General features: G+C 38.0%; 1 protein-coding gene across 1 annotated transcript in view; it reads right to left on the bottom strand.

Moving 5' to 3' along the window:
* The window catches only part of VCAN (versican), a 114,919-nt gene that overhangs the window by 27,109 nt on the left and 60,098 nt on the right, over positions 1-27,712 (bottom strand). The window contains exons 7-8 of the mRNA XM_009281591.2: positions 2,680-2,793; positions 154-267 (exon numbers count right to left, since the gene is read on the bottom strand). Of these exons, the coding sequence (XP_009279866.1) occupies positions 154-267; positions 2,680-2,793 (228 nt within the window). The remainder of the gene's footprint in view (positions 1-153; positions 268-2,679; positions 2,794-27,712) is intronic.

The raw sequence follows: 27,712 nt of genomic DNA, 5'->3' as shown, positions 1-27,712 counted from the left end.
TTATAATCTCTCCTCATCACTGATGACTTCCCACAGACTTTGACAGTTTCTTCCATCCTCTCATTTTTAGGAGGCTTTGCCTAGTTACTCCAGAAGGGTGTTGAAATGGAAACAGATGACCTCGATCACCATAGATTAAAGAATACACCTTACCTTGTTCACAGAGAGCACCTATATAGCTTGGCAGACACAAGCAAGTAAAGGTATTGAGGCCATCTATACATGTGGCTCCATTCCGGCATGGGTTAGACTGGCATTCATCGATATCTACAACACAAAGATAAAAGTGTTTTTATAATCCACCCACCTCTTAGAAGGGAAATGTTCTTCAGCCTTAGTCATACTTATTACTGGGACCAGTTCAATCCAGAAGAATGAAGTATTGCAAAAGATCCAAGTGACCGTTTTATTTGCATGATAACTGATTTCACAAGGCACAACCTTCCTTTCTCTTCATCCACAAGCCAAGAAGCAGTTTCCTCAGGAAATGTGACATTACTGAACCACAATTTTATATCCTGCACTCTGACTTCTGAGTTAATTTCTAAAATCTAGGCCTTCAATTCCTCATTGTGTAGCTGAGAAAGAAGTGATACTGTGCAGTGTATAGTATTTCCCGTACTGGTGGAAAATTTAACTTGAGTGTGTGACCATGGCACAAAAAATTATCATCGAGTACTGGAGACCTCAAATATCTTCACAAATCTCAAATATTGGAAACTTTATCATATAGCATCAAACAGACTGCTAATTTCAGTCTGCAAAGCAGCATGCCCTGGCATCTTATTGGTTTGCATTTCTCATTTCTTTCTTGTCTAATCCTACCAAGATAAGGACAAAGCATCATAAAGAAAATCTCACTAAATGACCAGTCAGATAGTAACATTCATAGTCATGCACAGGTTTACTGCTGAGCCTATAGCTCTAGAATAAACAAATAATATGTCTCTCCCCGACTCCTCTGGCTGCTAAAATACCTTGTCCTCGCCTTTTAAATTGGAGCACTAGTTCATTTAATATAATTACGTTGTGCATGTAATTGCACAGGTTATAAGCTAGTATGTCTCTTTATAGAGATCATATGGTGTTTTCTAATGAGTGCTGTTCCTCTGAAACAATCACAGCTTAAATTTCAATGCAGATTTTGCAAACATCTTAGTCCAAAGTGAGCTGCTGGTAGTGACTGACTATTAAAATTTAAGAGAGAAGTTAAACATATCTACAAACCAACAAACAGTTGTGCAATCCTAGGAATAATTGCTGCATCATGTGAAAGGCTTTTTTAAAAATATTTTTATTTAAAAAACCTACTTCTGTTCAAATTTTATGCTAGGTCTTGTTTGTTCCAGTCATTTGGAAAGATCTCAAGTCAACATTTCATGCCTTATATACAGAATATCCCTGAATCTCAAATCAATGTTTTATGCTTTGTATCCAGAATATCCCTGAATCCAGGGCTAAAAATGCTGACGTTTACTTTCTTAAGCACCACAGAACAGATTTCCATACAGCCATGGACTGTCCCACTCCAATTCATTAATAAGCTACTAAGAGTTCTAGGGCACAAGAAATGGCCAAATTATTCTTTTATAATCTGAAAAAAAAGAGAAAATTATTATCTCTGACCTCTGGTTTGCCACCAGGGGATGCCATATTCCTTGACAAAGAAGAAGAAGATTTAAGATGCAACATCTAAAACTTGATATCTACCAGCAACAACCCACTAGGGAACTAGCAAACTCATCAACATGAACTAGGAAAGCAGAGAAAAACACTGGCTAATTATTTTTTTTTAATCACATACTGTCTTGCAGAACACAAATAAAACCATAGTAATCCTGACAATTATGCTGCACCGATATCAACCTTTGGGTGAGGTTGTTTGTTTTCTCCCAAGCTACCTATGATGAGTTGAACTCATTTTAGCAATGTTGCATGAGTTTTTTTCTTTCAAATTTGGCAGGCAACCATGTAACAGGTAAATCCATGGTATTTATCAGGCAATGAAACTTACAACTTTTCAAAAGCCTAAACCAGCTTTACAATAAACAGCCAAACTACTGCTTTTATCATACTTTGGCTTGCTGGTTGGAAGGAAAACCTGGTTATTCTGAACTGTACCGGTGAGTCTCTTGAAACCCACAGTCATAGCAGGTAAATGCCTATGTCACAGGCAGCTTGAAGAAGTCCTCAGCTAGAAGAGTTACCAAAATACTAATTTATACCAAAGACATATATGATTATCATCATATTTACAATTTCCTTGAAAAAATACCAAGCTGGCATTCAGTGCTCAGCTTCCCAGTCACAGTTGGGATTAGTTTATTTTACCATTCTTTCAAATAATTACACAAAGCTCTTAAGAACTATCCCAAATATTAATGTTTATTTTGGTTTATTTCATGTATTTATGAATTTAATGTTATGAATTCTAGGTCATGTAGTTCATTTACAATTCTCTTACATTTCTGTGCATACACATCCGTGCACTTTATAGCGAGAGAGAAAAAGGGTAAGTGGACCTCTTTCATTTTATTGTTCTCTTCTTAAGTAAGGCCCCACTGTAGAATTTTTCAAATGTCTATGTATTCTCCAACTTCAAAACACAGCAATTCTGCAGATCTCATGTATGGAAACTTTACACTCAACTTAATCAGTATCTAGATGGCATCAGCTTACCTAATTCACATTGCTCACCGTTGAAACCTGGCAAACATGTACAGATGTAAAATGAACCACGTGGATAGCAGGTACCACCATTAAGGCAGGGATTGCTTTTGCATGGATCTTGGCCTGTTAAACAAGTAGAAAAAGAAAATTGACTCTGTAATTTCAAGGAACTTGTGTCTTTTTGATTTTTTGGAAGAAGAAATCTTTCTTCATTTCTGCATTGATGTTGCAGGCTTTACTGTAGTTACAGAAACTCTGTTAACATAGTAGACTACTGAGAGAATAAGATAGTTCTGTAAAATAGTAAAGCTTATTTTCAGGCATCACTATTTTCAACTTTAACAACATGGCATTTACTCTGAACCAGTATAAATAATTTTCAGAATTACATTTTTTCATAGCAATTTGTACTATATTTGGCAGTCATGATATTCTATTGAGGATTTAGTTTGCATGACATGACAATTAATTATAGCTGAAAACAGTTACACATAAGCAAAATGAATGGAAAATGCTTTTTTTTTTTGAACAGGGTTAGTTAATGTAGAGTGATTGGGTACACAGAACATACTGGCTGGCTGCTGTTGTTTCACTTCATTATATTTAATCAATCAATGCCCACAAAGTCTTATTTCCCTGAAAGGATGTTTTCACACATGCATATTTCCCACCCACCTTTCTTAAAAACACATTTCAAGAATACAAATAAAGGTACTGAATACATTCGTAACGGAACTAAACATTAAGATAAAAGCTTACCTGCTGTGAAATCCTCAGTTGTTATGGGACTTAGCATTTAAATAGCTTTTCCTTGCAGAGCTTTATGTCTTCGAGTGATGTTTATTTCAACTGAGTTTAGATACCTAGGTATTTTCATTTGATTTAATGCCTAGGAGCAATCACTCACACAAACAAGTACGCACTAGATAGCCATTTCTAAATATTAGCTTCTCAGAGTTAGAAGAAAATCATGAAGACAGTCCTTCTGGGATACAAGAAGAAAGCCCCGGCTTTGAAAACTTACAAAATGGGTAAGAGAGTTCTGTAACCTAAGCTAATTCAGAGGCATAAGAAAAGTTTAGATTTTTGGTTACATTTTTCCAAAACGATCTGACTACTGTTTATGAAATAAAAGATAAGTAACATCTATTTTATCCTTGCAAGTTAGACACTCAAAGAAGCCTTCTTAAAGTACCAAGTTCCCTATCTAGTCACTGAAAAGCAGAAGGTTCAGTTGAAAGCCTCCAGAAGAAAATCCCGTCTACATAATTTTGGGACTGTAATTAAGTGAGCAGGATCTAGCCTTGGAGGTTCTGAAAAGAATCTGATCATATCCATAAAATAGGGTGCTTGTTTTACGACTGCTTCACTGAAAGTCTCAAATGTAGGGCTATGTTAAGCACCTAATGAAGTTTATTGTGCGTTTACTGTCTGTTTGTCTTCCTATGGACTGGATATTTTCCCAGTAAACATTTTCAAATCGACAGTTACCTGGACTATTTGAGGAGAAATAATAGAAAACCCTATAAAATTAAGCCAATTCAGTTCTTTCCTCAGCTATATCTAGACAAAATATGAATTGAAGCAATGCTACTCATACTGACTCTACCTGCATCATCTATGTATTTGGTGAAATGGTGCCTAATAACCATTATGTAAAACAAAATACTGTGGCAAATGACATCTAACAAAAAGATCTATAATTTAAGAGACAGACACTGTATCAACCAGTTAAATCTACAGACAGGCTGAAAACGTGAAGTCTCGATTTTCTCTTGTCTGGAAAGTTATCTTGTAGGTTAAGAGAAGGTAATTTTTGTAGAAAATGCTGATCCTAAAATGTGCACTAGATCTGCTCTCTAAGTCAACTGCAAGATGTTATAAAATAACTCTACCTATAATCCAATTGTATAAGTACTATCATCATGCCAACACAGAAAAGCTATCAGACAAAATTATCTGTTGGAAATTGGAAAATTAAATAATTACAGCTGAATTCTCTACCACAATCAATATTACCTTCCTGTCTTTTAGAACTGGCTGGTCACCTCAAGTCTGATCCAGAGCTCCATGATGCAAACACTCAGGAAAAGTCACTGAGCTTGAGTTTTGGTACCCCCATCCTCCTTCACTTTGTAGGGGGTACAGTCATGCTGATTTCAAAGCTTGAGGCTCACGAGTTCTGTTGCTGTTTCACATGGTGCTCTGATTGTCATACCTCTTATCAGAGTTAAGACACACATTTACAAGTATCACAACAAACACATACGACAGTGATCATATTTGGAAGTTACCTGGAATTTGCACTGCTGTGCCTTCAACTGAACCCACACTGGTGCCAATCAGGAAATCTGATCCATTAGTGACTTCCGGAAGGGAAAATGATGAAGTTACAAGTTCAATAGCATTTGGCTCCTCAGAGCTTATCGTTGACTGCTCATTTTGATACAGACTGTTTCCAGGGGCAGTGCTGTTTGTTGCAATGTTAGAAGAAATTGTTGTGATCTCCTCTCTACCAAGCAAAGCTGATTGTGTTTCTGTGCTTCTATCCAAAGGTTGTGAAGATGAAGCTAGCATTGTAACTGCTTCCTGGTAAGGTTTAAATACTTCACTTTCAATACTTTTGGGTGAATCTGAAACAGGTGTGGAAAAAAGCCATGGGATTTCTCTCTCAGTACTCCTGTCATCTTCTTGACGGGGGTTGTTCACTCTTCCTGAGGAAGCTTCAACTTTTATGGTGCTAACTTTTGGAACATCTGTGCTCGCTCTTTCTCCAAAATTCAGAAAAGCAGTGGGCAAGACATGTATTGATGGAGAATCTCCAGAAATGGTAGCTTCTTCCTCAACAGCCAAATCAGTTACAGAGGTTTCTGTCTCCTCTGTCCTATCTGTTACAAGCCTATTAAAGTGAGGAGTACTTTCAGTAGTTGTGCTTTCTGAAACAGGCTTGGGAGAAAACTCCAGCAGAGAAGACTCTGTTCTGTCGAGAAGGTCTGTAGTGGGTGGTTTATATGTTGCTGCAATATCAGAACTAACCTCTTTGAAGGTTCCTTCCGATGAATGATAGGACTGATCTGAATCCTGTGATGATGATGTACTTGGAATGATTACCTCAGGATACTCAGATACTCCATTAACTAACTGAACAGTTACTGAGGATTTAGGAGTTTGAGGTACAGAATAAAAGCTCACTGAATCTGTTTCTTCATACTCTGCTGATGCCAATTTTGTGCTTGTGTATACTGTAGGATGCTTTTCTTCATTCCTGTTAGATGATACAGTTGTCAGTTGGGATGTACTCTGTGTGGTGACAATACTTGAATCAAGCATGTCAGTTGTCAAAGCCTTTTCTCTCTCAGTAATTAAAACTGGTGTTACAGAAGGAACCACAGGCTGCTTATCACCGAGTTCTTCTTGGCCCATTCCAGAAAAGCCAGAGACAGAGATCGTTTCACTTTGATCTGCTATTACTCGGTTGCTTGCTGAAGTATTCAGCTCATAGGTGTCTTCTGTTGTGCTTGTTACATGTTTAGACTCATGAGGCACATGAGGGCTTGCCAGTGATGGTGCTGTGGGAAGGAAAATGCCCAGTTCAGAGAGTTCGGTAGTGACGAGAGATTCTGTTGCAAACTTCATGGCATTCCCTGAACCCAAATCCTTGTCATCTGGTTTTGGTCTGTGCCCAGCTGCTACTGATCCACTACCTGGCTGACTGGAAGTAGTCAAAGAAAGACTGTCACCAGATCCAAGTGCTTTCTCTTTGGTTATGGAAAATTTAGGTGTTGAATTGTATTTCTCCCCTTCAGCTGTCATGCTACCATCACCACCATATGTTGATTTTATGACAGGATTTGGCATTGTCTGCACACTTATTATATCTTCAGGCATTGATTTTGAGTGATCCATATCTATAATAGTTGTTTCTTCTGATGGGATTTGAAGTCGTTCTTCAATTAGTGTAATATCACCATAAACAGAAACATTCAATAAAACACTTCTTTTATCATCAATCATGGGAATAATTTTCTCATATATCCCAGTATCACTTGTTAGTTCTTCTGATGTAGCTGTCCTTGGTTGAACAGCAGATGGATTTGTCACGATCTCTTTTTCTTCTGTAAAAAGGGATGCTATTCCTGTGATCACAGTCTTTGATCCATCTATCGGTGCCTCTGTTGTCATAACTTCAGAATAAACTTCCCCAGAAACACTAGATGAAGCATTTAGTTCTACTTTTGACACAGGGGGTATTGACAAATGAGTAAACGTATCAGGAGAAGATGAATCTAAAACACCAACCCAGCCAGATCCTTCTCCAGAGCTTTCAGGTAATACTCTGTCTGGCATTTTTGTTGTTGATGTTACAAGCGATTCTTCTGTTTCAAGATTAGGAGTTCCGCTCAGTATTACAGCAACAGGAGTTACGCCATCTTTAATTAGCAAATGTGAAGTTTCCTCTTGAGAAACAGCTTTAGAAGTAGCTGTTGTCCTATCTGTTTCATTTTCTCCTCTCCTATAGTTAGTTTCCTTATTGTGAGGTTCTTCAGTCGCAACAAAATAATGCGTCATCTCTTTAACCTCTTTAGAGCTGAAGCTCTTGGAACTCTCTTCTGCTAAAGCTGGGGAACTGGTGATCACTGAGCTGGGGAACTGGTCTTCTGTTTCTGACAGCAGCTCAGTTACAGCACTTGTAACTTCTTCATTAACTTCAGCATTTGACTCTGTGCTTCCTCTTTCAAAGTCTTGTGTCTTGTCAGTTGAAATTTTGGGTCCCATATTTGCAGGATGAGAAGTTTGAGGACTTGAAGTACTCATGATTTCTTTGACAGCCAATGGCACTACAGAAGGAATAACAGCAAGGTCGTCTCCCGATCCTTGACCTGAAAATAATGGATCACTGAGGAGCTCATTATTTGTTAGCTTTTCTCCTTTAGGTGTCAGGAGTGGTCTGGGAATATCTTTTGTAGGGAAAATATTTTGTACCAGCTCCTCCTCTTGCTCTGTATCTGTAATTGGAGAGCTTATGTATTTCCTTTCAATCTTTACAGGCTCAGTTACTCTGTCATCATTAAATGGCAAAAGTATTTTTTTAACAGATTCAGTTTCTAACGCCTTTTCTTCTGAATACGGACTGACAGTCGGAACATTTAAAAATCCCAGATGTTCATGGTTAGCCTGTGTACTTTTAAAGAATGGGTCTGTTGTTGTTTCTTCAGAATATTCTGTAGCTTTTGGTGAAATTTCCCTTGGCTTGTCTTCCCCAGAATGTATGTCTTCCACCAAAGGAATCTTCATAGTAAAAGCTCTTACTGTCAGTTCATCAATTGTTTTCTCTTCCATTCTTATGTCAGTTACAGTTCCCATTGTGGTTACTTCATGTTCAGCACTTGTGACCAGCTCATCAGGTTCCGTAGTGAAGGCATGATCCATAGATGGTGTGCTGACAACTTTTTTGTCATACTTCTCTTGTGTTTCTGGTCTCCCAGTGGGCGAAACTGTTGTTTTTGCAAACGATTCAATGAATGTGTCTGCTTCTCCAGATCCCTGATCAATAAATGAGAAATGACTTCCAAGTATTTCTTCAGTAGGTCTATTAGACATTAGTTTTGTAGTGCTGCTGTCACCTTTGAATTCTTCTCCAGAGCCATGCTCAATCAGGAGAATCTTGCCTAATGAGACAGTTGAAGAACTAACCTTTCCATTTTTGCTTTCTGTAGATTCAGCTACTGCTTTTATACTGCCAGTACTGGGTGTCACCATGATGTCATGAGGGCTGTTACTAACCACTGACTCTGGAGATGATGTGACCTCATCTGTTTCTAAATCTTCAGTTTTAACTCCTGGTGCAACATGAGATATTATCTCTTTTCTAGAACCAGGCCTAGATTTTACTTCAGAAGGAGCTGTATAAGTTGGTTCTGTTTCCTGGTTTTGTTCTCCCGGGTTCCCTGTACTAAACACATCCTGGGACATCTGACTTGCTACTCCAGACTCCTTTGTCAAGGCATCTGACCCAGTACTTGAAACTGATATTGCCAATTCATCTGTTCTTGCATGTTCTTCATAGCCTGTTGTTGCGTTCTTCAGTGAAGCATCATCTATGCTGTAAACTTTTCCTTCATGCTTTTCTGTTTGTGTTTCGGTAACAGGCCTTAATGGAACTGAAGTCAAAGTAGCAGACTCAATGATAACATCTATGTCTCCAGAACCTGGATCAATAAATGGGGAGTCAGTACTTACCACCTCTCTTGTGGGACCCCCTAAAAATATGTCTGTTGGTTCTTCTGCTGATCCTTCATTTATAAAAAGCTTCTTGTCTCTCAAGAGAGGAATGGTGGTGACCTTTTTGATTTCAGAACTTAAGGTACCTGTTACCGGTACTGTTTTTCTGAGCAGGGTGGGCTCTTGACTTACAGTTCTGACTTCACTAGTAGTGCTTCCAAGTTCATTCAACTCCAAATTTCCCTCTGCAGCAGTAGCTAAATTTTCCTGACTTGAATAAACAGTAGTCTGTATTTCTTTTTCATCTTCAATATTCTTTTCAGTTACAAGAGAGCTAGCAACTACTTTTTCTGTAATAAACTCAGACACAGAATTGGTGGCAACAGTTACTGCAGAACTTTCATCAAAAGCAGAATAAAGAGTGCTTATTCCTCTGGGTAAAGCAGAGGTGATTCCTGAAACGGTTACAGAAATTTCTGATGGCAGTACTATGCCAGAGCCCAAAGAAATATCTTGCATTGAAAGTGTTTCTGTTACTGCTGTTTCCGTTGTCATGGCTGAAGTTATAGTGATGTCCTCTTCTACATCTCCAGAGCCTTCCAGAACTATAAAAGAAGCAGCACTCATCTCAGGCTTTGCTATATGACTACTTGTTTCCAGAAGATTTTCAACAGGGGAATTTGCATTAAGTTTAATAGTTGAGTTATCATGATCTCCTGGAGCAGGTGTTGCCTCTTCTGGAATAAGGTCTTTCACACCTATGCCTACCGTAGCAGTATTAAAAACTGCATCCAGAGAAGCAGTTACAGCAGAACTTTCCACAGTAAATGCATCAGGAGCAGAAGTTATACCAGAATTTTTTTTGTCTGAGAAAACAGAACTGGATAAATCAGATTCGGTGGAGCCATCTCCAGAAGATTCGCTGGTAATCAAAAGCAAGTTTTTTGTATCTTTAGTAGAGCTCTCCTCAGTTCCATGCCATGTTACGGTCTCTTTACTTTTTTGCAGAGACTGCTCATATGAAGAAGTAATGGTTATTGATTTATCTGTTGTGGCAACTTCTGACTCACCACTATAAACAGGTTCTAACATTGCAACATCTGCTGTCGGTTGTGTAACTTTGAACGCCCCTATTAGTTCTCCAGCTTTGCTTGGTTGCATAGTACCAGAAGCTTCAGTTTCAGGTATTATAAATGTGTTTGTTTCATTGATTTGAGAAAAGGTTACATTTTTGGAATGTGCAACGCTTTCAATTTGGTCACTTCTTGCTTCCTCAGCTTTTGTGCTCTTAGGTGCACTAGTAACTTGTTGCTTTCCGTTGATGAACTGCAAAGCTGGAGGAGTTGTAACATCAGTAGTATTTTCACAGTCTTCCTCTTCTTCAAACTCTATAAGGTTTGGAAAGAAAGGATCCAATATTATATATTCAGACGAATCCTGCACAGAGTCTGAAGTACAGGGTTCAGTCTGAGCTGATTCTGCATCAATGTGGGGTTCATCTATTGCATGAGGAAGCATGTGGCGACTGAACAGATCCAAAAATTCATTCACCGGATGATCTGCAAAAAAAAGAGAGCTTTTCATAATCACTAAGTGACAGCGACGGTTGCGCATTATAGTACACATATGAAGTATAAGCAAACCATTGGAGAAAAAAAAAACAAAAAGAAATTCAAAGGTAGTAAATTCAGTGTGTTCTTCATTGATACAAAGTTAAATGTTGCCACAGTGTTTGACTTTCTACTTGAAGCCTTTGTGTATATTGAAAATATTGATTATGTAGTACTGTCGATAGCCATGCATGTTTAGTCCAAACCCACACCTGAGCTAACTTATTCTACGTTATTCAGCAGAGATAAGAAATGGACAAGATGAAAATCATTTTTAGACTAAAGACTCTGGTTCCAACCTGCAGCAACTGCTTCCAAGGATTTGAGACACTAGCTAACCTTTACCAAAAATTGAACTTAGACAAAGCTAAGCAAGTCAAAGTCTAAAATAAAATAGGACATATAGAATACGCCTCTGCAACTCCATTTATTCTCAGCATAGAGTAATTCAAATTACTAGGAACACCATAAAAACTACATTAATTGTTCTATTCTTTACACTTGGACCCTAGGTCAGTAAATAAAGTCTCACTTTGCAAAGTTGTTGCTATTTGGCATTATAAAGCATTGTGAAACAAATAAGAAAAATATCCCAGGTTCAAAAATCAATCACCATTCAGATAGTAACATGAGTAAAGTCCAGCTATTTTCTTCTGCATACCACTTTCTTTGAATTATTTACACACTCCCACAGATTGCAAATCTCTCAAATTTTTTTCTAGGTGGCCAAGCAGACGAAAAGGAGGAAAGAAGTTCTAAGTAGACAAGGATTTAGCTGCAGAAGCCCTCGTGAATTCCTCTAAGATTTATGATCCCAAATTTCATAGACACTTTTTAAATGTGCCCTCTCAGCATAAACAGTACTTCAAACCTTCTGTTCCAGGCAATAGATGCTACCCTCATTAAAAAAAAAAAAAAAAAAAGATACAACCACCTCGGAAAAAAAGCCAAATTTCAGGCGTGGCTGACTGACTTGAAGCTGGAAACTTTGTGCTGAATTCTTATTCCATGAATGTATCTTTCTTCTGAGACTGTGTTTATAACCATTTTGTCCAAAGCAAAATTACTGTGTGCTGGTATAAAGTGGCATAGCCAATGAAGCTTGTCTACATCTGCCAGTAGAGGATCTGAACCAACGTACAGGGCTCCTGTCCTACAGCGCTGTCAGCAATGACTGCTCCTCAAAGAATATTTGCAGGTATTCTGGCATACCCAGTATATGACAGAGCACAATTCTTAAGTAAATCTTCCCCATTAAAACTATTTACAAGATGTAAAAAAAATGAGAACCTGACAGGTAAAGTATTTCATTAGTTTGAAGTAATTCCCTACATATGAACATCATTTAACCTCTATGACTACAGAGCCCTCAGAGATAGAGTAATCAGGTGATCATTATGGAAAAGAATGTATTAAATCACATTAAAATGACGCAGAGCACTGTGAAAGGCTTGTGATTCTTTGGCTTGGGGTGTTTTGTGTGTGCAAATTGACTGCAATGTGGGTCTTGAAAAGGTCATTGCAACTCTATTGAGAATTAATGTTCTCATATCTTACGCTATGTTTACAGCTAAACTCATGAAGTATTACTGAATCTTCATTTTGCTAAACCTCTGGTTGAAGAGTAAATGGCAACTTCAGGTCTGTTTTACAAAGAACACTTAATAAGGTACCCTGAATCTGAGGCTTTGATCCAATTGTTAAACAACTTGGGAAAAATTAAGATCCATGCCAGCCTTACAGAGAATAAATCACCTTCAGCATTGTGTATTTCCACTAAAATATTCAGTTTGTACAGCACTAAGCTCAGCGTTCCCAGTGCAACAAAAAAAGTTTGGTTTTAACCTCATTTCTGCCTTGCTATTTTGTATTGCCCCAACAAAGCCTGGTGTTATGACAGCTCTGTTAGATGACTACAGAATTGAAACTCCTTCTCTCTCCTTCACATGTGCTTGTTGGGAGTTGTTCTATGCAATGCTCATAAAGAGAGAATTTCTCCCTGTTCCTTCCTCCGGTAGGTTAAAAATATTTACAGAGCCTACCCGATGCCACAGAAAAATATAACTTCTGCAGCCATTTATTTGAGTCTTCCCAGATCTCTCTTTCAAATTTTGTGCAAGCAGAAAGCCAAGAATTTAGTTATTTGTCCAAGATTTGCAATATGATGTAGAGAAGCATGTCTAATAACATCACTTTCAGAATCCACAAATTTTAGCCAACAGCAACGTTAGTCATACTGAGGAATCCTATTTTCATAAAAGTAGAAGTTCTAATCAACATAGAATTACACACCTTCTTTTCAAAACTGTTAATGCAAAAATACATGGGAATTCAATAACTGAAGGGGGAATGGCAAGTCAAAGCTACTAGGGAGCTTTGAGAGTTTCTGATTCTCAGTAAATTCATTGTAAAATAACTGCACCAACATACAGAACCAGAGAACTACACATAGAAATGTTCATGGGCAAGAAAGATGGCTTGTGCTGTGTGCACAGCTTAAGAAGGAATACGTATAAATAACCTGGTATATAGACTAATGTGGCATAAGGATTAATTATGATTTCATACACAGCTGTTAGGATTGTGTGCACAAAGCATGTAGCATGCTTTTGCACAGAACTATACATTAAAAAAACTTTAAAAACCTGGATGGGACTGAATAGGCTGTAATTTGTAGGAGGGTACCATGACTAACAAGTTCTGACCAGTGTATTATTTTTGTAGCAGTGCACACCTGGGAGTCCCCCAAATTACTAGCTCACGCTAAATCATTTATGGTAGGTAATAAATTTAATTAACAACATCTGTTCTAAATTCACCTAGAAGACATATACAAATTCTTACATATGCAAAGATCTCTATCAGACCTTACTTTTACTTTGTTAGCTTTTTCAAGATCTCACATGCCACAAAGATCCACATAAAAGAACCTTAGCTAAAGGTATGATATTCCAATAATAAATTTTCAGGAGGCTTTTTCATTAAATACAAAGTGGTTTTGTTTTGGTTTTTTTTCCAAGAAAAAAATAACCAGCTTTTAAGAAAACAGCAAGGAAACCAACTGATTTTTTTTTTTTTTAATTAGAATTTCTCCTCCTTTCTAAAGCTTTGATTACTCAGTGTTAACAACCAAGCTGCCAATGGTTAGTGTCAACAGCTACAGAAAAATCTCTTAAACCCCAGAGATTACCAATAATCTACGTAACAATATAGCTCATATAACATATAACATTGTCCTCTAAGAATAAGTAAGACACTAGGATTAAAACCTAAGTGTTACCATAAAATATGAATACAGGAGGGAAAAGTCTTATCTGCTGAACTGGTTTGTTAGACCCTTAGGACAGACACACAAACACTTGCAATGGTTTTAAACTGTCTAGATGCAGCTGACATATGTTGCCCCTATTCATGTTCGTGTCCATTCCAGCTGCAGATAAAGACATACAGACCTGAGATTATTAATAAGAGATGAAATGAGGAAAGGAGTTTGGCTCCTAAATACCTTTATCAATAGCTCATATATTATCATGGCAAACAAGCCGAAAGGAGCACTTGTTCAAAGGTGCTTTGTTACTATGACTCCAAGAAAAAGAAAGTAAAAACAAGTAGCTAAAAAGCAGTAAAACCAAGGGTTGTCAGTTCAGACTGCCAATCCAAACAAGTCCTAAAGGAGATTTATCAGTATAGCCTCTTATTGAGGAAAGTGATGAGGTATGCACTGAAATAGAGATGGAATAGATAGGTGGATGAGTGTTTATGCAGCCTAGAGTGTTTCTTAATCCGTTTACTACGTCTAGATGTTTTAAATTAGCTGTATGGAATAGGCATCTATCTCAGTAACAGTCAACTATGTGTAAGAAATGGAAATCCCTCTGGCTACTGGGTGCCTTTTAGCTGCAAGAGGACTTGACTGCTACTACATAAACCACAGAGAGATTGACTGAGATGGCATTAATTTCCATTACAACCCTTCTAATGACAATTGGTTCTAAACCCACATTAATTTTGCACTGGATCAAATGTAGAAGTTGCCTCTATGTTACTGATGGACAAGCTAAGTTTTGCACATCCAAAAAATGTGTAACATGTGGTAACATTTTTCCTTGAGAAGACTTTTAGTATTCTACAAAGAACCTTAAAGGGCTTTTCCAACATAATTTTTGAGGGGGCAGGCAGTAAAAAGCATTTTCTCTCTCAAAAACCTTCAGATAAGCAGCTGAAGAAGAATTAATAGAGAATTAAATAAAAAACAGATTCTGATGTTTTCCAAACTTTCAGAAACCAAAATATTTCATTCAGAAGACTTATGGATTTAGCACAGATTTGTGAAGTCTTATTCAAAATGGGACTGTTAACATCTAATCTGGCATCCTGCAGATAACAGAATTTCACCCATAGATTCCTTCAATTTGTCCATTTATTTCTTCAGAGCAACATGCTGAGTTGTTTGTGAGAGGTAATAGAGTTCAGCCTTTTGTAGGACTAAGAGGTCTGATAAACCCATGAAATTCACAGAAAGATTCATAAAATGTTCTGTGGACTTTGAATCAGGCCTTATATTTTGATTAGAATAGATCTAAAAAGAAAAAAGAATTTAAAAGGAAGACCAAAAACATTTTGGACTGTTTGTTTCGAAAGCGTTCATTCCATTGCATAATGTTGACACTATCACAAACTCCATAACGTTCACCACCAAGAACCCATAACCACAAGACAGGTTAGCATGAAAAAACAAAATAGTTTGCATTAGTCAAATTGCTTCCTGCACTTGATAACCAGAAAATTTTGGCTTTGGCTTCAACAGAATTATATCAGGGTGAATTTAGACCATAGTAGCTCCATAACGTCCCCCACCAAGAACCCATAACCACAAGACAGGTTAGCATGAAAAAACAAAATAGTTTGCATTAGGCTTCCTGCTTCCTGCACTTGATAACCAGAAAATTTTGGCTTTGGCTAATTATATCACAAACTCCATAACGTTCACCACCAAGAACCCATAAACAAGACACAGGTTAGCATGAAAAAACAAAATAGTTTGCATTAGTCAAATTGCTTCCTGCACTTGATAACCAGAAAATTTTGGCTTTGGCTTCAACAGAATTATATCAGGGTGAATTTAGACCATAGTATGACTAAAATGTCATTAAAATATTGTATATATGTGTTTTTGTATCAAATTTCTACAAATGTAACGGTTGGTGACTGTGAAAAAGGTAATGCGGTAACTTGTAATGAAAATAAAAAATGTTTGAGTCAGAGAGAAAAGCAATAAACAATTTAATTTAAGGCAAAAATTGAGAAAATCTGTTTTTTCTTCCCCTGTGCATACTTGTTAACTACTCTGTTTTCCATGTTAAGTCACCTTGTTTCTTCCCCACAGATATGTACTCTACATATATTTTTATATGCCTCCTCTTTTTACTACAGTGGGTCTGCACAGTACTACAGTCATCACCTCCTGCAGAAGACTCCCATCACACACATAACAGTAAACTTGCACTCTCTGGCAACAGCCTTAAACATCACCTCCAACTGATTGGATGCTCTGAGATCAAGGTCAGAGGTGTCTGGGACTAGGACCAGGGGACCTAGTCTAATACCTAATACCTAGCAGTTAGCACAATGGTTCAGCTCATCATGGAAGAATAGACCATCAGCTTAGGTAGGCTGTTAAATGACAACTCAAGTTGGATGTCTCAAGCTTCATAACAGCTATTGATTAGACCATTACTCATTCAAAACCCATTATTCTGACAAAGTCATTGCAGGAACAGATTGTAAAAATGTGCTATGAAAAGCACACTGATGGCAATGAGGACCGAAGGCAGACGCGTGAATCATCATCTTCCTCATTTTTGTACATTCATAGAATTTGCTGCAGATTGAAGCTGCTATGAAAAGCGGATCCAAACAGACAATCCACAGAATAATTCAGCAAACATGCACACTGTGTTTGATTAAGACTCTCTGAATAACCTAAACAAATGGCTTTAATGTGTTGTCTCAAAATCCCTGCACATTTGAGGGACATTCCTGACAGGTTTGCAAAGGTGACCTACCAAGAGCGAGCCTACAGTCAGCAGGCTTAAATTCAGCCAACAGGTGTCTCCATCTGGAAAATATTTAGGAGTCCTCAAAGTAGAAGAGGTTCAAAATGGTTTATTTAAACCCTCTGAAAGTCCAGTGAAGCCTCGTATCTGGACTTGGGAGAGGATCTAGCACGAGGAAAGGCTTAAACAGCTTTATGTCATATATTGACTCCCCTGAACCTCAGCTCTGCCAGGGACCAGATTTGCAGTCTGGGTGGATTCAAGCAGTTTTATGACTATGGCTTGCGGGAACTATTCCAGCAAAACAAAACTCAACCAATTCCACACGAATGTGTCAGTCTTATTGAATATATTTTGTTTAAAAGCATACTGAAGAAGTAAAGAAGCGATCTGACAAGATGCCCCCCCTACAAAAAAACTATTTAATTTTTTTGTTTGTTTCAAAACCTGTGTTTAGGGCTTTTTTTCCCCCTCCCCTTAAAATATTACATTTAAATTGGAACAGAAAGCTTCAATTTTACAGAAATAAAACATTGATAACATCTTTTGGGCCATTTTGTTTCATAGAAAAGGGATTTTTTTAATTGTTCTTTTCATCTCATTTCAAAAGAAATAAGATTTTGAAATACAGACATTTCCTGCTGAAGGAAAATTCCAAGTGTCAGCCTTCGGTACATGCAATTTCTCTAACTTGTGCCATCTTGTAATATCATTAACCTACTTAAGCACGGTCAAAGTGCAACAGTGCTTCAGGCATACCCCATCTCCCCCCCTACAGGAAAAGGTGGGAATACTGCCAAGGAGCTGGTCTAAGGTGTTAAAGAAACATGGCTACTATTATACACACCTAAGTAAAAGACAACAAAGAAAGGTCCAGAAATAATTAAATTTTTTATTATTTTAATCCTTCTCCCTCACGTTAACATGACTAGTATGTATGATGAGGTCTAGTAAAATCCAGTTCTTGATTACCGTTCAGTCTAAATAAACAAAAGGTTTTATTCAGTTCACTTAAAAATGTTCCCCAGCTGGATATATATTTCTAAAAGTTTTGTTAACTTTGGCTCCCTTTAGAAATGCTTAAGGATGTAGGGCACATTTCAATAGGTTTACTTTTTTTACCCTCTAAATTTTATCAAAATTTATGTTTTGTTCTCCCCCTGACAGTCAAAAGAGAAGTTTGCATTTTTTAAATCTCATCAGCAGTAAAAAAAAAAAATCATATATAAATTGACCTTGCATAAAAATCTCAATTACTCAAGTAAATTTCTGGAAGAAAATATTTGAAAATAATAATTTTTGCACAGCTGGCTGGGTAGAAGTTGAAAGTAATTCAAGGTGGGTGGTCAGTCTTGCCTACTCAAATTCACTTACCCAGTCTGCTTTACCATATTTGGGTGTCTCTGTTTCCACGCAAGATACAGAGCCCTTGAAAACCTGAGTATCAATTGCTGGCATGTTCCAGCAGCCTTTTTACAGCTATACCATTCCCCCCCAAGCTCCATCTTGACAGAGTTGGCTATGACCAGAAACACCTGTGGAAAGTGGATGTCGCTTATGTGGACATCTGTTTTGCACAGGGCTCTGGCCTGCGTGGCTGTGCTTAAACACCCCTGCCAAATTTTAAAGTAATAGACATGATGATGCAAAAACCATGTCAGAAATAAAGGAACCGTTTTATTATAAAAGCATATCATGAAGCCTTCTGGCAACCTCTGGCATTTCCTTCAGCTTCATTGCTTCCTGCGTTCCCCCCCTGACACAGCGGTAAACTTGTTAAGAAAAAACAGATTGAGTAAAATGTCAAGTTGTTAAAAATGGCAGCCTTGCAGTGTCAAGTCTAAGCCCCAGCAAGTGCAGGATACAGTTCCCTGGATAATGACTGAATATTTGTCATACAATATTCTAAGGACAACTATTCCCACTTCCTCTCTACCCCAACATGTCATTAACAAAATGACACTCCAGCCAGCGGTGCCTCCTCCTGAGCAGTCCCTGACATGAGCATCCTTCCAATTACAACATTTTACTTACTGCCTACGGAGAAGACAATTCTAAAACTCTGCAGGGCTAAACAACCCAAAAACAAACAACTGGCAAGTAATAAATCATTTCCTCCAGCTGAAATCCTAAACAAAGCACAAAGTCAGACTGTGCAGTCACACGGTATCTGGATTAGATGGTCTATCTGGATGTATATATAGAAAAGCCAAACTCCACACTACGACTCATGAGGTCAGGTGGTAAACAGAAGAGCTGGCTGGGAAGGAAAGCAACTGCTCACCAGAACAACTTCAGCCTTGATCTCATGTGTAGTGTTCCATGACTGAGGTGGAAACAGTGAGATATCAATGGGTCTTGCCCTTTCCTAGCCCACTTCACCGCAATCCCTTGGTTAAACTACACCATGTTACACCAGGGCAACCTCAAATGTTTTTGCTGTTACACAGATGGAACAAGAAGGAACCAGTTCTGGCCCTACTAACATGGGAAGAGAGTGTCCCCTCCCAGAAGAACCAAAACCAACTTGTCACAGCAAAAATTTGGGGCAAAAGTCAAAATACTACAGTTACAATGTCAAAGCAGATGTCCACCATTTGACTGCTTCTCTGGCTGTTCAGATGTGAAATGGTCTATAATGAATATTCCTTCCCCTGTCCCTTTCTCCAGTAATGTCAACAATATTTGGCTTTAGGAGCAAACTTACAGTATACCCCTTAATGTGGCAGTTCTGGAAAAAATTAGGTCGATATTCTATTAGTGTAGGAGTAATAAAGGTTGGTTTACATAGTAGGCATGTGCTAAATTTTACTTTCTTAATCAAAGTAATTTGTTTCAAAGGAGGAATTTTATGTGGCAAAAATAAAAGGCGGGGAAGAGAGAGAGAGGGGAAAAGAGGGAAAGAGGGAAATAGAGAGGATAAAGAGAGCAAGAGGGAAGGAAGGCAGGAGGGAAGGAAGGACAGAAGGTAGGAAGGAAGGCGGGAAGGAAGGAAAAAAAACAAACATACATTTTCAGGAGGATCCTCCCCATGCAAAATGGTGTCATTCTGAATAACTGTTCAAAGAACTAAAGCTATGATGATGATTACCCCACCTGACCTACCCCACAATGCTCTTTTTACAGATATCTGGAAAAGTTTATGTATTTATACCGCCACTTATCATGATGCTTTTCTGACATTTTATCCCCTACAATTTTCCAAGCATATTTCAAGTACCTCATAAGCACACTTTTTATTTAATGTCTGTACAAGCCCACTGGTCACACAGCCAGCACCCAAAATCACAGCTGATTAGATACACTGTTTGGCTGCAGTCCCTGCTCCTGTATTTAGAGTTATTAATCATGTGGCAACATACAGTCATTCTGTCATGGCAAATCTTTTTTTTAAGCTTCAGTTTTCTTCATTGAAATATGACCAAAGCTTTGTTGGAATGGTCTGTTGTGAGGCAAATCACCCTTGTCCTAGATCCATCTGCTTGTGCAAAATGACTTGACTTACTACAGCAGTAGCAGTAGTAACTCAAGTTACTATAGTATCTTCATAATATTTTAAATGCAAATATATGTTTTAGAATATAGTTAGAGTGATTATGCACATAAATATTGACATACATGGCATGTGGATTTTTGCACATAAATCTGAGTCTTGTGCTTTGCAAATACTACTCAGAAGACAGAGTGGATTCTGTAATTGTAATTTTAATGGAATATTCTTAACATCATCCCCTGACTTGTGGGAAAAAAGCTGAAAAAAATTGAAAATTAGCTAGACGGGTTAATAAACATGATTGCTTTGGGTATTAAACATCTAAAGCAGCCTAGGGATAAACCAGATTCTCAGTTAAACCAACATTAAGGCTGTAAAAACCCCACTGCTGCAGATGGAATGACACAGGTGTGACTCTCTCTTTCAGACACAATTTTAGGAAAAGGAGTGCAGCACCATGTGCTTGAAAGACTTTCAAAAATTAAGTACTAAAACAGTATTTTGATACATAGTTTCTATCTGGATCAACTTTTAGGGTGCCTTTGATCCTCACCCTTTCCTGAACTCTGCAGAGACATGTGAACAGCAGATGAAATAGAAGGAAGAGCAGAGCAGAAAAGGAAGCCTGATGCAGCAAATACTCTAGAATAAGCTTATAACTGAAGAAGACTTATCTGAGAGCAAGCTGCAGTATACCTGTAAATATTTAACTATTTCATTGCTCAGAGCTGGGAAAAGAACATATAATGCACACAGAGCATGAGCTTCTTTTTAACCATATAATCCATGCATATACAAAAATGAGAAACGGTTTCATTTTGCTTTTAAAAGCAGAACTTTTTCCATTTACATTTTTTTCCTTGGCATAAATGGAATATTTGTTTTGGAAAAATATTAATTTGTTTTTATAAACACTTGTTTTTTGAAAAAGACATTTTTGTTGGACAATACTTGAGAACAAAAGTTTTCAGCCAACTATCGCTAAAAATAGATTCCTAGCTGTGGTAAGCTTAGTGCAGCACTGAAAAAATAGCAGAGGGGGGCAGACTTTTGAATATAAACCTGTTAGCACAAACTCCATCCTATACTAACATGGTTATAAGGCTACTGACTCAGAATTAGTTCACACCTGACAGGCTCTGAATGTGGGCAAAATAAACTGAAAAAAAGCATATAGCCCAAGAAGCCAAATAATTCAATTAAGGTAAGAACAAATAAATGCTTAAGTAACATTTTGGAGATGTAGAAATACTTCAGTTTCATTGATTTTCATAGTGTTCCTACCTCACATAGGGTAGAGTATACAACTAGCTTCTGCCCCCTCATGAATAAACACAGAGCTATAAGAAAGCTAGAAATGTGTAATCCCTATGTCTAGATCTGAGGCGTTTCCTTGGAAACAATGCAAAAACAGCAGGGAATGTGCAGTATTTAATGTGAGGGCATTGTTCCTTGTATCTATGGAAGTCTATAAAGGAATGTGAAAAAAGAAATTATTGTTCTATAATAAGTCTTCAGGAAGAGCCAGCAATAGTCTGAAGACTAAAAGGAATGTGAAAAAAGAAATTATTGTTCTATAATAAGTCTTCAGGAAGAGCCAGTAATAGTGGCCTGAAGACTACTTATTAATTCACAGTCTTAGCTTCCTGAGAAACTTTCTAAGTATCAAGTTTCAGCTCTGTTGGATATGGGGTTGGTTTTTTTTCTTTTCCTTTGTTTTGGAAAAAAGAGCAGTGTACAAAAAGCTTGAATTTGTTACAATTACTTGTTTATTAGGGCTTGCTTTCACACAGGGCATCGTTGCTGTTGCATTTTAAATATGATTTATATGTGATGGTGTCCAACCTATTTTAAAACACCCTCCACAGCACCAGTACAACATGAGTATTCTAATATAGAAAAATTACAACTGGTTTAATTAAGCAACAGGTCTATCAGTTTGGGTTAAATATGTGACACGAATTTGTTCTGAAGAAAAAATCACCTAATTATAGAATGAACCAGAAGCTGTAAACGTTATGAAGACATTCTGATACCTACCATCCCCACATCCCCATAACAATTCTGCTCTCAATCACCTCATTGGAATTACTATGGTGTAATTACACTGGGGAAGATGATATCAGAATCTGGCCATGTTATTTAGCATTTAACACTTCAGTTGCTCCAGAAAAAAATGAGAACTTGGCTGTGTCTATGCCAGGTTTTATGAATAACATAAGAGAGTTCGGTCATTCAGGGCATGAAAATGACTTGAGTAGCTATCAGACATTGACAAACCTATTTCATTTGGAAATGTGTTTCAAAACCACAAGGTGGTTTTCTTTCTTAGCTGAACACACAAGCCCAGGGCTCAAAACAAAACACTACCAGGAAGAACCAAATTACTAATTCAAACACTGAAATAAGACCATATCCATTGACTGCAGCACGCTCAGGGCAGCAGGGAATGTGGTCTTTCTCCAGGGTTGATGAGGAGCAGCAGCTGCCATAGTCTTAATGTCATCTGGAACGTTACAGTTAATAAGGAGACAAGCCCAGCCCTCCATTAAATAAATAGGAGATTTTGCACTTAATAAGGTGGGATGTTGGTTCAGCGCATGTGAGGCCATTTTTACTATTGCTTCAACATCCCACCAGAAATGAATTCAGTTCAGTCTAGTTGCACAGTACCAACAAACCGTGGCCACAGAACACCACGTCCAAATGCATACAAGTTGAAATGAACTTGCAAATTAAATTGTACTTTGCTCACTGCAATGTTTAGGTAAATTTGGAACTCTTCTTCTCATAAATGCATGACAGTGGTATCAAGAATTAAGCATTTGTTAAGAAAGCTGAACAGCTTGCACAGGCAGGGAAGTCCTATTCATACACATCCACATCCACTTGGGCATGTTATCAGTCACTACCTAAAGCAGCAGAATGCAGTGAATGCAAGACAGCATCTTTCCTTTGCAATAAACTTTGATTTGAAATAGGTCCTATGAATAAACAATAGGTTTCAGTAGCATATACTTTTCATTTGAGGAAAAACAAATGGTGATGTCAGCACATAAAAGACAAAGCCTCCTCACCTTCAGCAGAAGTCTCTCTAATACACGTAGTTTTTGAAAGGTACACCAAAAATTACACATAGCACATGTGTGTATACTACAGTGTCCAGATAGATATTTGCCAGTGGACATAAATAAAATAACTTAAAAGAGAACAATGTGGGTACAGGTGCAGACAGACACAAGCCTACATGCTGCATGCTTTGAAGCTGGTTCTATTGCAAGTGAAGTGCTGCCTGGAAATGGTGTTGCGAGGCATGCTGTTCCTGTCCCTCCACACCATCGTCTGGTCTGGCCATAGCACCATCCTGACACCCACAGCCTCCGGACCAGAGCCAGCGTCTTTCCTCCCAGCATGCTCCCAGCGCATTTCCACTCTCCCACGCACACATTCCCCTCAGAAGTTAGCAAAATGAAGGCTGAAAGGGGACATGGTTATTCTCTATAACTGAGCAGAGAAATAAAAGTATCAAGGGATAAGTGTCAGGAAGAAAAAAGACCTATTCAAGCTACAGACAATGCTGGCAAGAATAAACATGGGTATAAACTGGCCAAGAAGCAATTCAGGCTAGATATTGGAATCAGACTTAAAGACAGCCATGACGATCTGGGACAGCCCTCCAGAAGGAGCTGTGAAGACAACAGGATTAAATGCATTTTAAGACAAGGCCTAAGAAGGACCTGAAAAGACTCTATTCTGCCTTCTTTGTTAAGGTTTATGACTATGACTCATTACCATGCTGCATTTCATTCAAATTTCACATGCCCTCTTACACTGCTAAGACAGAAATATGCATGTCAGAGAATTACATGTTGAAACACAAAGGTTTATAACCTCTTTCCATAAAATTCCACATCTACAGAGCACAAGTTCCTGCAATTTCATTCTGTTCAAAGCTGGAGGGGACAAGAAACCAGACAGAGCTGGTGTGAGTCCCAGGGTCCAAGAAGCACTTTGAAACATATTCACATATAAGTAAAGACTTTTAAATGTCTCCAAAAAATGCAGGTGTGCAAATTACTCCTGATACAGACAGGAGTTATGTTTCCAGCATCCCCTCAACCACTGTTAAACACCACCCCCATAAGCATTTTTCAGCTCATAAAAGCTTTATGAGCTGAAAAGTTCCTTCAGGTTTGGGGGTTTTTTTTCAGCTGCTAATCGATTACCTTCCAGCAACAGCATCAGCTCTCACCACTACAATACATAGGAGCTATGAGAACATAAAAGGGCAGGAGGTGGCAAGTTTTGCATCTTTGCAGTGGAAGACAAACTCCTCTGTCCTATCTGATGCAATGGAAAGCTGCTAATGTGATAACACACCACAGTGCAGGGCTATTTTGCTTTCTCACTTTCACAACGCAGTCACAATCCCAATGGAATAACTTGTTGTTCCACTCAAGTGAATGAAGTTCCAAGCCCTTTCCATTATGAAACATGTGCGTGGTCCTTTTTGTAGCATAAAAAGGGATGTTTCCCCATGCACAAATATATTTTCCCCATTAACTGGAACACCTGCCCTAGATCTGCCCGTGTGCCATAGGCTGTGAGAAAAAACATGCCTTATATCCCTCATTAATTTGTGCACCTGCCTCACACTTGCTCACATGGAAGTATATGGATTCTTTGTACAAAACATTTTCTCAATGAAAACTGCTGTATTCTTATACAAATAAGCAGCTTAATCCATTCAGCGGTGTGTTCTTTCTTATCAGCACTAGAGCGCATTTTCCAGAATTTAAGCTAATGAGCTTGACCTTCCACCAGGCTTACTTCCCCAAATTACTTCTGTTTCCATGGGTAATTTTTTTTATCTAAAAGTAACTGAAACCTCCTTTATGAAAGTTTTAATTGATCGCAAGCATGCATTTTAAAAGCTAGGAGTGTAACTACCTCTTGGATGGCATAAGAAAAAAAGTCCTCTAGGAGAAACTTTTTCTGGTCTAATAAATATAAGGCCTTATTGTATTAAAAAATTGAAAATATTTAATATCAACTTTCAGTTATATATTGTACTATTTCATATTAAGGGGGGGTGGGGGGTGGGGTGTCTAAGACAACCTAAGATCCTTGCCACTATATTTAATTGAATTTAACCCAGTCAACATTCAGCGTCTTTCAAGCACAGCTTGAGTCTACAATAATAATGAAGAATAATATCCCCCACATTCCATACATCCATAACACATTCCATACATCGACAACACATTCCAGCCAAAGACTTCAAAGTGCTTCAGCAAAGTTGGTGCCAGTTTAGCGAGGGTTTGAGACTGAGAAGAAAGGCGCAAGAAATCCTTCTCGCTTCTCCCTCTACCAGTGGATGGCCACAGGTGAACTCTCCAGGCCCAGAGCAGCAATGGGCTGCTCTCGCCACACTTCGCTGGGAGGTAGGGCACCCACCGATCGCAAAGGGCCTCCTGTGCTGCAGGGGATACGCTCTGCCCTGCTTGCTGGGAACTGCTAAAAATGTCTGCATCTCTCAAACCTGCATTCGTTTGGCATGACCCTTCTCTTCAACAAGGAGTATAAAATATTACTCGTAACTAACAAAGCCCAATAGCACCTCCATGGAGCACTTAAATATTACTATGCCTACGCTACAGATGGTAAATGGAGCTGCAGAGACCAATATTCAGCTGTGTTATATAATAGCAAGTTTTTACTGCAATTAAGTGATACAGCTGATAGGAAACAAAACATGGTACCGTATTTCCACTGAGCCCTGCTTCACTATTAAACTGTTAATCCTGGCAAAAGAAAGCAAAAAAAAAGAGGGAGAAAAAGAGTGGGGGGGGGGGGAAATCTCATAAATATTTCCAACACTTCTGCATACACAAAAAGGAAAATATTATATTCATTTATACACAATAGCATTTATACAGCAAACCTCTCATTGTTATTCCTATTTAAAACAGCTATTATTTGAAGGGCTTTGGTAAGCAAGTTGTTGTTTCTTAGGAGGCACTTTTGGACTCTTGACTTGAAAATGATGAAGGTTTTTGCTTATAACCCTCACTGATTATTTTATTTAAGAATGCTAAGCTATATTACCTTGAAAACATGCCAGAGCAAAGGAGGAAAACCTTTGTTTTATCAGAGATGTAATGATGAAAACTGTATTTCTTGTTCCCATTTAGCTGAGAACAAAAAGCCAAAGGTACAGTTTATGTAGTTCCTGTATGACTGCAGAGCAATTTTCAAACAAAGAGTGATAGAATAAGAAGTTGAACTATGTCCTAGTGAAAGGCATATGTTAGTAATATTTGCCAAATTCATTCCTCTTCAGCACCTCCTATGTACATTTTCTTCAGCACAAAGAAAAGTTTATGGACTGAGGAACAATGAAGCGAAACTGGACTTGACAGGATTTTTCAGATGCAGTCTTTCATTTCTGGAGAAAAAAAAGAAAACACTAATCCGAATCCTCAGACAGAATAAATCTTTGGCAGCTCTAACTTAACTTGTGGTAAGTAAGTATAGGGTGCCTTTTCTCTGTGGATAGTTAAATGCAGGAATTTCCACTGTCAGATTCTGAAAACAGAAAAATAAAGAAAACTCTTTTTTGACCTTGCACTAGATATATGATAAATCCCTTTATGTTTAAAGAGAATACAGATACTGCCATATACAGAATTGCATAATACTTCAAGAAAAAGAAATTTTTTTCTATGCCGACAGACTAAATCATTCCTAAAGGTGGAATTTTAAGTATGTATAGCTTTAACTCTGCTTATAAACATCCGCACATATATGCACATATGTACCTGGAAAATGCATGCACAGCTTTAGAAAGTTTGTGAAGATGCAGAAGGCAAATTCTGAAGAAAGTCTGCCCTAAGGACCCGATCACCCAAGTGAAAGCAAGAGTAGCTATGAAGAGCGGCTACGCATTGATCCACTGTCCTTTAGATAATCCAGCTTGAGCTAATTCCTAATTTAGTGAATCACAGTACCCACACCATTCTGAAAAAAGTATAAAATAAGACTCCCCTTGATGTATATGCAGAGAAAACCTGAATCACATACCTTATGCACTATCTGAAGAACACACCAAGTTTCCACACCCTCCCAAACCATCCTACTTCTTTCCGTCCGCCTGGAACATGCAGCTGCCCAGCACTACCCACTCTCACATATGCAATAAACTGTAGTATAACTCAACAATGTAACAGGGAATACTAGTTCACTACTACACAGTCCAACTATTAATTATTAAGCCAAATTAACCAAATTTCCACAGGTACCGAAGTATTTAATATGTCGCTTAACTCTAGTCTTCAGAAATTACCCTTCTGTTCTGACTTACCAGACTTGTCTCATTTAATTGAGACTTCCAAGACACTGGCAACATCTAAAGCTTCAGACAAAATAATTATACCACAGAAACAAAAGTAGTGTTTAAATGTTAAAATAACAGAACTATTATTTTCTGAAATAGAAGGTTAAGCTACCACTGATATGATTTGTGCAGTTTTACATCTTGTAAATATAAAATAGGATAATAAGCATAAAATGAATAAAAATACAAAATCCGCTGTATGAAAAGTCAAATAAAGATACGGCACATCTCAGGGAAACTACTTCTGCCTTTTGATTTTTGAATG

The sequence above is a fragment of the Aptenodytes forsteri genome, unplaced genomic scaffold (genome assembly GCF_000699145.1).
Source record: "Aptenodytes forsteri isolate BGI_AS27 unplaced genomic scaffold, ASM69914v1 Scaffold116, whole genome shotgun sequence".
NCBI classification, from domain to species: domain Eukaryota; kingdom Metazoa; phylum Chordata; class Aves; order Sphenisciformes; family Spheniscidae; genus Aptenodytes; species Aptenodytes forsteri.
This window is presented reverse-complemented; position numbering and strand designations above follow the sequence as displayed.